The sequence below is a fragment of the Antechinus flavipes genome, chromosome 1, assembly GCF_016432865.1.
Source record: "Antechinus flavipes isolate AdamAnt ecotype Samford, QLD, Australia chromosome 1, AdamAnt_v2, whole genome shotgun sequence".
Taxonomy (NCBI): Eukaryota; Metazoa; Chordata; class Mammalia; order Dasyuromorphia; family Dasyuridae; genus Antechinus; species Antechinus flavipes.
Window position 1 is genome coordinate 120658261 of NC_067398.1, and position 12905 is coordinate 120671165.

Here is a 12905-nt window from a genome sequence, read left to right on the forward strand (position 1 = left end):
TATTATATTATGTTTTTTGGAACCTCAGCTTCTTTATCTGTTAAATAAGTGGGATGGTGACCATGATTTTTAAAGTTTTCCCAGTTCTACATTCTTTGATCCTGTGATACTAAATAGAAAACTTAATGAATGCTCTTTGCTAACAGTGAGACATTGGGGTGAGGGCCAGAGGAGAAATGAAAAGGTTGGACTAGGCATTGTAAGTAAGTAAGGGGGATAAGAAAAATAGACTAGAAAAATTGCTAGCCCAAATGAGAATACACCAGAGATTTTTATTGTTTAGTCGTATCTGATTCTTTGTGACCTCATTTGGGGTTTTCTCAGCAGAGATGCTGGAATATCCTGTCATTTCTTCTCCAGCTCATTTTATAGATGAGAAAAATAGAGCCTACAGGATTAAGTGACTTGTTCAGGGTCACACAGCTAGTAAGTATCTGAGGCCAGATTTGAACTCACTTCGGGAGATGGGTCTTCCTGACTCCAGGTCTGACACTCGGTCCACTGAGCCATCTAGCTCCTGCTGTAGATCATCAAATCAGGGTAGAGTGAGACCTGTTCAATTTGACAGACCTTTGAATTAAGTACCAATTATGTACAAAGCAAATGCTAGACACTGAGGCCATTGGGGCAAAAACAAAACAAAAAACAAACTCCATTTGTGGGCTCGATTTTGCAAGGTTGGATACAGTGGGTGAAAGTTAAAGCCATGGGGATGAGATCCTAGAAAAGTGCCTGGTTAAAAAAAGTGGAAGTGGGCACATTGGCAGTGCAGTTGATTTCCTTCCTTTCTTTATCCCCTAGGGATCGCCTTCGTACAACCACCAATGTTCTAGGAGACTCTCTTGGGGCAGGAATTGTTGAGCACTTATCACGACATGAGCTGAAGAACCAAGATGCAGAAATGGGTAATTCTGTGATCGAAGAGAATGAAATGAAGAAACCCTATCAGCTCATCTCCCAGGAAAATGAGACTGAAAAACCCATTGATAGCGAAACTAAGATGTAAACTGACGCAATGAAATATAACTTTTCCATCCGGTTGTATCTCATTTTCCAGAAACCCCTTATTTTGCTCTCTCTTCCTAATTGGATAGCATTTTAAAATGTCAACAAAGTTTTGATGGGGCCAAAATGTATGATTGTCATTCTGTTTCTCAAAAGAAAGGAAAAAAAAATGAACAGTTTATCTACTGGTCTTGCCTGGGTATGTGCAAAAAGAGATCAGAAAGGAAGTTGACCAAGTCAACAGAAAAATGCAAGTGTATATGACACATACAACCCTGTAAATGTGATCTTGTTTTTTATAAGCTGGAAAGTCAAAATTAGGTAGAAGAGGCTGGAAATATATTTTTTCTTAATTCCTATTTCAGAATTTCTGGATCCATAGAACACAGTCCAGGTTAGGTCCCAAAATATAATTAACTTGATGTAACTGCAACCAGATAAAAGATGGTCAATCAGAATCTGTCTTTATCTAGTTTGTGACTTCCTGTCTCATTTTACTAATCTCACTATGCTCCAGAGCACAGGAAAAGGCCAGCTTAGGGACTGCTGGCCATTAAAAATCACCACCCTTGTGTCTTTTCCTGGCATCTTGCAATAAAAGACATTTCTTAGAGGAGATTATCCTCCAGGGAGGATTATGTCTAAGGTAGACATGGGAGGGTGGTTCCCTAGTCCTAGATCGGAAGCCATCTTTTCCAAGTGGGCAGCTATGCAAAGTACCAAGAGATAGGTCTATTCAGGAGTGAAACTTCACCAAACATCCTGCCCATGCTTTAGAAAGGGAAAGAAGAGAAGTAAGAGGTCAAACTGCCCTTCCTTCTTTTCCCAATAGGGGAAATTTAATTTTTTTTGGGGGGGAGGGGAGGAGGGAGAATTGTTATCCACTATATCTACTAAGAATAGTAATTTAGAAAATAAAACTGAAAACTAATGGAGTGCTTAAGCTTTTACTGGCACTAGAAAAAACATGAATAGCAAGATAGTGAAAGGATGGAATGTTTCAGAAATGTAAAAAGAATTTTAAAGAGTGATATTATGGGTCTCCAGTGGGGAATATAAATGGAAAGAATAAAAAAGGGGAGAGATTTAAAATACTCTTTACTCTGATATGTTTTCTGCTCAGTCCAAAATTGTTCCCCAAGGAAACCTAAAGATCAAAATATCGATGTTAGGTGTTTTCGTTTTTTATGCATTTTGAAGGAGTCAAAATGGAAGAGGTTTACAATGTAGTTAGAGACGGAGAGATTGAAAGTTGAGTGAGGGCCTGCATGTAAAAACTATTTTTATAACCAAATATTCAGTGAATAAGGAAAGAGACATTTCTTTGGGTTAGAATTCTACTCATCCAATTATTTACAATATTTGGTTATGTCATGCTTGTTCCCAGGAGAAATATCAGATGATTATTGAGATGTTGTTCATTGGACTTAGAGAGAGAGCATTAGTTAAAACAAAGCAACTCCTCAATTTTGAGTCAAGAGATAGGTATAATTTCCCCCCTCGCTTAGAAATAATTCAGTGAAAGTGATCATCTGGGAGCTGTCAGACATTGCAAGCTGTGCTTGAGTCTATAACTGAAAGCAGCAAAAGATGGATTTGCTTTTGCTAACAGGTTGAATATCTAGACATACACATCCTCTGATATGTAATTAGAACTATTTTTATAGAAATTCAGTGCATTATGTGCAGATAAAAAGTTAATGTTAGTCTATATGGAGTAACATTTAATGTTTATTGTGGCTGTATTTGGAAAATACACTGCAAAGACTTCATGCAAGTGGCTGTCTTTCGATGACATCTTTGGAGAAAAATGGATTGTGACACAACACATATCTTGGGATTTGGGGGTTTTTTAATACTAACTATTTCTTATGGAATTCAGGTCCTCTAGGATAATCCCCTTCTACCCTTTATTGGCTTTGCAGGTAGATACATCCAGTGTGGACTGAGAAACATTACTTTGTAGATGTATTTTCAATAAAAAAAAATAGTTTTACATTAGCTCACCTTGCAGTGTGGTATTTTTCTTTAATATATAGTATTGGTAATCATTGGAAATAAATCTTTAGCATAAGTCCTATGTAGAGTAAAAATCTCAATTTTGGAATGGTACAGACTGAGTAATATTGACAGAGGAGAAGGAAGGGACTCTTGGAAGAGGGAGAATAATAAAGTCCTATCCTTTCCTCTGTGGTATCAAACTCAAATAGAAAAAAATAGCAAACTAAACCATACCTAAGGATACCAGGGGGCTATGATTGATTTAGAAAACCACATGTTAACATTATCTATGTGCTACTATATTTTATTTATTTTGCTAAAAATTTTCCAATTCTGTTTTAATCCAATTACGGGGATGTTTGATACCTCTAGTTTACTGGAGCTTGTCCATGTGCCATTAATGTGAGTCAAATATCTCTGATACACTCAATGAATCCCAAGATCAAATGACAAATGTGAAAAGCTGCCCATGGGTCCCCATTTTCTTCTTCCCCCAAAGTTTCCATTCAGACCATTTGTCTTTGCAATTATCATTCCCATGCAGTGGTGACTCAATGGCTGGAGCACCAGATCTGGAATCATAAAGGCCTGACTTCAAATCCAGACTCACATACTTCCTAACTGAGATACCTGGACAAACTACTTTTAAAACTACTATTTGCCTCAGTTTTCATAGTTATATAATGGGGACAAAATGTGAGGTTCAAAAGAGATAATATTCATTAAAAAGCATATGTGCATGGAATATAAATGCTATGTAAATATTTATTCCCTTCCCCCTACCTTCATTCACCTGATGAATCATGCACACGATCATAATTATAATCGCTAACACATAATGTTTTAATATTTGCTAAAATTGGGGCAGCTAGGTGGTGCAGTGATCAGAGCACCAGCCCTGAAGTCAGGAGGACCTGAGTTCAAATGTGGCCTCAGACATTTAATACTGTCTAGCTGTGTGACCCTGGGCAAGTCACTTAATCCCAATCACCTCAGCCAAAAAAAAAAAAAAAAAGATTTAGAAAAATGCTTTACAGATTTTCTCTCAACTAATTAGCACAAGAACCCTAGAAAATATTATTTTCATTTGACAGATGAGAAAACTAAGACATATCAGTGCAGTGATTTATCCAGATTCACATAGTTGGTAAGTGTCTGAGGCAGGATTCACTCAGAACTTACTGACATTATATCAAACCCCTGTACCTCCTGGCTGCCTCAAAGGCAAACTTTCATAAGGGGCTAAATAACATCTAAAAAAATCTTTCACAGATTAGGTCAGGAAGCATCTTTTCAAAAATTTTTAAGAAAGTCAGAAAGCCTGTAGCATTCGCATCATTATTTTTGTGATACCCCAATGAAGAATCAGAAGACAAAATCATTAATTTATAGTGTTAGATGTGAACGCTAGTAATCATTTGGATAAGGAAAGATAAGCTATCCCATAGGAATAAACATTTTTTTTAGTTTATGAAACTTTATTGAAAAAAAAAAATCGATTACTAGCAGAGCCATTAGTTGATCACTCATCCATTGACAACTTGCGTCATTTATTCAGTGCTATATTAAACAGTGTATTGGAAGATAGATTAGCTAATAGATCCAAGCCTAACAAAATTTAAATGAAAATTACAAAAAGTTCAAGTCCCTATTTTGGAATACAAGAGGTATTTTTCTTTCAATTTCCATTCTCTGTAGAACAAGAACAGGTCATTCCTTTATTGATCACAAAAAAAAAAAAATGTAGCAAATATCACTCTCCTATAAGCAATTTATTTATCAAAGAGCTAAGATTATAACATTTTGAGGCCATTTAACTGCTGCCCCCTTTTGTATTTAGAGAAGCTCAACAGATAGTGAGTTGCATAATCAGAATTAGAATTCAGGATTTCTGATACAAAACCTGATGTTCTTTATAGTACTAACAGGACTTGTATTCATTTTAGCTGATTTATACTTCCACAAAGCCTCAAAGGCAATCAAGATCCCCCTGGTTCCCAGGCTCTGTCAGATATATTGGAAAATCCCCAGGAAGCCTCTCCAGCATTTCCATTTCCCAGTCCCAAACTCCTCTCTCTCCTTTTTCCCCCAATACTTGCCTCAAATATTTCCCCATTCAAATCAGGCTGCTTGGCAGAGTAAATAAAGAATTGCTTTACTGTCTGAAGGAGTTTTGACCTGGGTTCAAAAGCATTCAGACTGCTTATGTGGTCCTGAGCAAATCACTTAACCTCTCAGTGTTCCAGACAGCTCTATATGACTAGAATTTAGAATTAGAACAATTGCTGGTCTGCATTGGAAGAGAGAATTTCCCAGAAGGAAGTAACTTACACCCCCCAAACAAATCAGAGGCCCTGCCCCCAAAAAAGCAACAAAAAAATCATTCACAGCAGAAATCAGCATTGTGATAACTGTTCCAAAAGGATCAATGATAAATAGTTTTTGTGGGAAATTGAGTGGAAGGCTCATTTCTCTGCCTGAAGGGCTTGACGTCTACATATTTCCAAAGTGAAGATTGTATTCTGTTATCAGCTGGGACTAAGGAAAAGCCCCGTTTCATTCCAGGGGGCCAAAAAGCACCATTTCATTCTAGGAGGGCCACACTTGACCCCAGGGCCCACGGCTAGCCAGTCACCCCTTCCTACAGGATCACTCTGAGGGTGTTCTCCAGGACAGAATATACAATGCTAGGCTCTGTGTAGCCAAATCCTGAGGAACTGAGCAATTTTGGTGGCGTCATAACCAGGACAAGGATATGAATGAAGGGACAGAGAGAAGGGGATGGAGGCATGTCATAGATAGAAGGAAATCCACAGGATGGGACCCTGGAAGACTAAATTTAAAAGGGGTTGGGGGTTAATGATGAGAAACCACTAAAATTTAAGAGTTCTGATTCTGATGGAAAAAATAAACAGAAATAGCAGTCTACTGGATGGCCACAGGTTGGAGCCCTAAGCTCATCTGTGGCTTAATTGGAGAGCACCCGGGGGAAGAAAGTGTTCTCGTGTAAAATCAGTGGAGCCACTGGGAAGTAGGGCAAGAAAGGGAGGAAACAGTCCCGTCTATCTTAAATTTTCTTTTCTTCTCTACCCCCCTCACCTTTGCCCTCTTCATGGTCTTCCCTTTCTTTTTCCATCAAAATCAGAAAGTTAGTATACAGAATTCCCTTTTCAGTAATTTATTTTATTTAATTAATATGGATGTGATGGTGCTATTAAAAATGATAAACATGATGAATTAAAAAAAAACATGGATAGACTTGTATGAAATAATGAAGAGAGAAATAATCAGAAACAAAATAATGTCATATATAATAACACCAATAGTGTTTTAAGAATGACTTTGGGCAAGTAAGTTATTTTGACTATTACAAATACCCAAATTAACTACAAGGATGTGTGAAGGAAGATGCTATCTGAATCCAGAGAAAGAATTCATAAATAAAAAGTACGTATAGAATGTTTTTTGTACATATACATCTTAATGTCTAGTAGTAGTCCATCTTTAGGGTGGCAAAGGAAAAGGAGAGAAGAAAAAGAAAGGAAAAAAATTACCTGAAAATTTTATTATATATTTAAAATTATATATTTGTATATATATATATAAAATTATACATAGCAAGTTACATATAATTGATTTGTAGTTTCATGTGCAATCACTTTTTTATTATGTTATGTTATGAAAATGCTTGTTTTATTTCATAAATTAAAAATAATTTTTTTTTAATTTCCAGGTGGACATTTCATGACTGTATCTACACATGATAATCAAACACTAAAAGGAAGTCAGTCAACAAAAAATTACTGAACAATAAAGTTAGTGTGAACAGGCAGTTAGGTGACACAATGAATAGAGTACTGGGTATGGAGTTATGAAGATTCATCTTCAGATCCTTATGTTGTGTGACTCTGGATAAGTTACTGAATTCTGTTTGCCTCATTTTCCTCCTTTGTAAAATGAGCTGGAGAAGGAAATGGCAAACTATTCTCATATCTTTGTCAAGAAAACCCTAAATGGGGTCAGAAGAATTGAACAACAAACAACTAAATTTCATAGTAGAAATATTTTTAAGTCACCTTTCCAGTAAGAACAAATGTAAATAGATATTCTTATCCAGGACCATTTCTCTCAAGCCTTTCTCAGGAACACAGAAATTCAAACTAAAACTGATATCACTAGAAAGGAAACTTCCAAATAAGGAAATTCCTTTTCTAATGTAGATGGACATCTTCTCTGCCAGTTTGTGTCAGAGGCAGAATTTGAAGTTAGGTCTCCCTGACTTTGAGACTGACTTTCTAGTTGTTATGCCATACCACCTTATACCTGGTGCCCATAATTTTAAAACATAGACTAATTGTTTACTTAAAAAAAGGTTTCCTTAATGGCTTTTGTTTTTAGATTTCCAAATTATACACTACTATTCTTTCCTTCTCTATCCTCCCTGCCTCTACCCCACCCCAAAATGTTTCTCTGGTAAGAAAGAAAAATAATTAAACAAAACTGTACAACCACTTCTGCCACCAGATGCAACCAACCTTTTCCACAGTTATGGTCCTCTACTTCTCCAATGAAAGGAGACTGGCCCTTTTTCTCATGTCTTCTCTAGGGATTAGATCTTGGAGTTTAACCATTTCTTTTTGAAATCTCACATCATGGTCTTAACTAATTAAAAAACTATTTCAATTATTGATGGTTGAGGTATTTTCAGACACACATCTGTTTTTCTTTCCTCCTCTCATTTTTTCCCCTTGATGCTGACATACAAACACACTCACATAATCTTTTCTGGCCTTTTTCTCTAATCCTTTTCAGAGCTTAAAAAAAAATCTGACACGTATTTCCATTCCAAATAACATACACACATTTTTTTCATTAAGGGTACACTTTTTTTTTGAATGTTCCAATATTTTAAAAGACACCATTCAAACAAAATAGTTTTTCAGTTGCCAATATGATTGAGAATGTACCTTCTTCCAGTCAAATTGGAAAATAATATTGACTCTAGTGCAAAACAATCATGTGCAACCTCCTACTTAAAGCACACAATAGAAGAGCCAAAAAAAAAAAAAAAAACCACAATAAGTAACAGCTCACATTTCTATAGTGCTTTATTTATGACTATAGTGTGATGAGGGCAGAGCAATTATTGTCAGCCCCATTCAACAGATAAGGAAAATTGAGATTCACAGAAGTGAAGACTTTGCTCAAGTTTGCACGTCCATTCCAAACTATAGTTGAATGGAAATGCCTTCTCCAACATCCTTGCAAATGACATCTCTCATTTAAACACTATCATTATTGATGAACTCACTTTGTTACAATAAGAGGTTCACACTAGAAAAAAATAAGTTTAGAAATTACTATTCAGTAAATTTTCATAAGACCATAGATCATACAATTAATTTTCCTCATTTTACAAATAAGGAAACTGAGACATAGACAGATTAAGTGATTTGCTCTGGATCACAGCTAGTAATGTTCAAGGACAGGATTTGAACCTGAAGATGCCTGATTACAAGTCCAGTGCCCTGCCTGCTAATCCACCTTATCTTCAACTATTTTTCTTTATTTTTTCCAACTATTTTTCTTTATTATAAAGGAGGGTTCAATGGAAGAAGGCAAATATTTTTTTATTTAAAAAATAATACATTTTTAAAAGATAGTAGCATAAAAAGGCATAATTTTGCTTTGCGATAGCCCCTTAAATTATCCTGGTCTGCCCTTCTACACCTTTTCCCATTTGCAGCCATGTTATCGTGTCTCTTCCCAGAGGATTCTTGGTTAAGCAAATCCTAATTCACTCAATTGGCAGTCATGTAGGATGATTTTGAACCTTTTTACCATCCTGATCAAACTCAGGATTAGTTTTTCTTTCACCCCAAAATGGCCCAGAATTGTCCAGAGGAGATCTGAACAAGGCCCCAGTGGACCGTTAGCACCCTTTACCTTCTGGACATTACATTTATTCTGGCAATTTTATCGTCTAACACAAAAAAAATTTGTTTCTGACTTTCAGATCACTACCCTTCTACTATCCCTCACTGACTCCTTCCTGGAGGAAGGGGAAAGATGCTCATTCATCTTAAATCCCAAGTACTTGTCCCTCTTGCTCTATTTTATGCTTGAAAGCAAAGAAACTGGAAGTTGTGTTACATTAGTCCTCACCCCAGGACTGCTTCCCTGAGACACTCATTTAACAGGTTATGAGCATAATCAGTCTTAGAGGCAACCAGCCAAGAACTCCTAGACATTGATGGCTGTGTTCCAGGGCAAGACATAAGCCGCTCTGAAGGCAATACATGGCTATGGCCTCCACAATGAGCCTGCCCTCAGGGAAATAAACAGGCAGCCAAGGGTTTTTATCAGCCACAGGAAGCTTCCAAAATCTTCTCCTTGGTCAGTCCAACGTACACTTGAGATGCTTTAATTTAGGCCGACAAAGTGCAGATAAGCAGAGTCGAAAATTGACTCAAGCAGGCCAGCCGATTAAATATGGTTTTAATTTCCCCGGAACGATGAAAGTTTTCAGGGTGATGGTCCAGTCCAAACATTTATAATGTGGTGAGATGACGGGCCAACAGTTACATCTGGCTTCTTGAGCAGTCATATCAGTATCATCGAAGGGCCACAGTTAACAACCAGGTCAGGTTGTCAGGTAGGTATAGCTTTAATTAAAGCAATTCATTCCATAGCACCTATTATTGTGCTAGGAGATGTATGGATATTTCGTAGGTATATGTACATCCACACATACAGGTGTCCAGGGGAGCTCAGTGCTGGTCCAGGAGCCACGAGGACCTGAGTTCAAATATGGCCTTCGACACTTACTAGTCAGGCTTAATCCTACTGGCCAATTTGGCCATTTTACCTGTAAAATCAGCTGGAGAAGGGTATGGCAAATCACTCCAGTGCCTTTGGCAAGAAAACTCCAAGTGGGGTCATAACGTTGGACAAAACTAATCCACTAAACAACAATAAAAAGCATCAATATATGCACGTATATGTGTAAATACATAAGTATATGTATTTATATTTATATATCATCTATGTACATATATATTTAATCTATTTTATTATTATTATTATAGAATTTATTTGTTATATTATATTAATTTATTATAATATATATTTTATGATTGATGAAATAATATATTTAAATATGTATATTTTATGGCCTTCCTATGTTTATGTTGATGCATATTATATGTTATGGGTGTGAGAAGAGGTATGTAAAGGAAATAGGTTTTGGTCTTATAGAGCTTACATTCTACTGGAGGGTACGACATGTAACCATAAATTATCCAAAAATAATTTGAGAATAATAAAAACAACCACCACAGTCACAACAAAGAAGGTCAGAAAAAGACTTTATATAAAAGATACCCGAGCTGATCTTTGCAGGGAGCTAAGCAGTCTCAGAGGCAAGGTAAGGAAATGGTGCTTGCCAGGAAGGAAAGATGGCCGATGCAAAAGCATCAATATCCAAGTGGATGTATTGAAAAGGAACATGATATGGTCAGACCTAGGTGTGCAGCATCTTGTTTTGGCAGCTCGACAGAGAGGGGAGAAACTTGAAGCAAAAAAACCAATTAGGAGGCAATTTTGACAGTCCAGATGTACGGCAATAAATGTTTGAATTTGAGCACCAGCTGTTTGAATAGAGAGTAAAGGATGGATTCCAGCTCTCCTCAGCAGGTTGCAGGAAATAGCACGAGGAGAGAGGTGATTATGGAGCAGCTGGGTGTCCATATCAGCTCTGAAACTTAACTGCTCCTAGGTAAATCACTTTAACTCAGTCTCAGTTTCTTCATCTATAAAATGGCGATCCTATTATTCGAAATAACTATATCACAGGATGACTGGAAGGAAATGTGCTGTGCAAACTTCAAAGCACCATATATGTTAGTTTATATATATATTTTATTGCATATTTTTAAAGGTTCATTTTTTGTTAGTCATAATTACAGATCAATGCCACACAGAAATTCAAGCAAATTCCTATAAGAATAGGATATTGGCTAAAGTTTAGAAAAAAGACACTGACTGATCACAAAAAGAAAAAAAGGGTAGATCTCCAGAAAAATAGTCATTTCTACTTCTGGGTCACCCAACCCTCACACAAAAAGGCATGTTTGTACATAACAGTAAATCTTCTCATCATTGTTTGATGGGAAGAGTTCCTGGGGCTTGTCACTCTAGACAAGCATCATGGGAAAACCTCAGCTATTTTACAGGAGCCATCTAACCCTTGGATTTCCCCTTTTTGCCTCAGCTTTGGCTTGCCAGCCAGCCTCTGTCCAACTTTCTTTGAAAGGCAAAAGCTCTCCCTTGGTGGTTTTGTGATGGGCACAATCAGCTGCTCTGAGGAGACCACCCAAATCACTTCCATTCACAAATTGAATCTGAACCTCCAGGGAAACAACACAGAACAAAGCCCCCAGTCTCTGTGCCAAGGGACGTCCCTCTCTCACCACTATCCCCTTCCAAACTTGCCCCTCTCCCCAACTTTCATCCTGTTCCCTGCCAAGCCAAAGCAGTGATTCAGTCAGTCTGGCCTTGACTTTGCCCTGAGGCTCTCTGTGTGGGAAAAAAGGGGATAAAATGCAAATAAGTTCTTCAGGAATCATCAGTTAAATGTTGTCACATGGGATTCTGCTGCCATCCTGTGGCAAAGGTCTTTTTCTAGTGAAAGCCACCCAATGAAAATGTAGCCGAGTCCCAGATTTTTCTGAACAAACTAAGGGAAAACAGGAGACAGAGAAAATAGCTCTAAAATATGTGCATCAATTAATGTTATTGTGAAAAGGAAAGACAGCCAGACTCAATTTAATTGCAGAAGCCAGTCTGATATAAAAAAAAAAAAAAACAAAAACAAAAACAGTTCATAAAGTGTTGTCTATTTCCCTCTCTGATAAGAGGTGAAGGACCATGGGAGCAGAATGTTGCATACACTATTCCAAGTACTGGTTTTGTCAGTCTGTACTGTTTAACTGCTTGTTTTTGTTTTTGTTTTTTACAACAGAAGGTTCATTTGGAGAAGAAATATATTGGGAAATGACCATGATTTTTTTTAAGGCATCAAAAAGAGATATATAGATAATGAAGTCATTCCCTCATTTGATAAATGGTGAAAGGATATGAACAGACAACTTTCAGATAAAGAAATTAAAGCCACCTATAGTCATGTGAAAAATGTTCTTTTATTGATTAGAAAAAGGCAGATTAAAACAACTTTGAGGTACCACTTTACACCTTTCAGATTGGCTAAAATGACAAGAAAAGATAATGTTGGAGGGGATGTGAGAAAACTGAGACACTAATTCATTGTGGGTGGAACTGTGAAATGATCTGGAGAGGAATTTGGAACTATGTCCAAAGAACAATAAAACTGCATCTTCTTTGATCCACTACTGTGTCAGTATCCCAAAGAAATCAAAAAAAGAAAGAAGTGAAAAATGTTTATATCAGCTTTTTTGTGGTGGCAAATAATTGAAAAATGAGTAAGTACCTATTAATTAGGGGATGACTGAATAAGCTATGGTACATGAAAGTAATGGAATATTATATAGTTCCATAAAAAAATGCTGAACAGGCTAATTTTAGAAAAGCCTGGAAAGATTTATATGAACTGCTGCTGAGTGAAACAAGCAGAACCAAGAAAACATTATACACAGCAATAGCAAGACTGTATAATGAGCAACTGTGATGGACTTGGTTCTTCTTCTCAGCAGTTCATTGGCCCAAGGCAATCCCAATAAATTTTGGATTGAAAATGCCATCTACATCCAGAGAGAGAACTATGAGATTGAGTATAAATCAACAATGCTATGTTCACTTTTCCCCTTTTCCTGCTGTTCTTTTTTTTCTCTCGTGATTTTTCCCTTGTTCTGATTTTTCTC

At 36.8% G+C, this 12905-nt stretch overlaps 1 protein-coding gene across 1 annotated transcript in view; it reads left to right on the top strand.

Annotated features, from left to right (window-relative positions):
• SLC1A3 (solute carrier family 1 member 3) overlaps nt 1-3006 on the top strand; it is a 107665-nt gene extending 104659 nt beyond the window's left edge. Inside the window, exon 10 of the mRNA XM_051989962.1 lies at nt 802-3006. Within this exon, the coding sequence (XP_051845922.1) occupies nt 802-1006 (205 nt within the window). The 3' untranslated portion in view covers nt 1007-3006. The remainder of the gene's footprint in view (nt 1-801) is intronic.
• The last annotated feature ends 9899 nt before the right edge of the window (nt 3007-12905 follow it).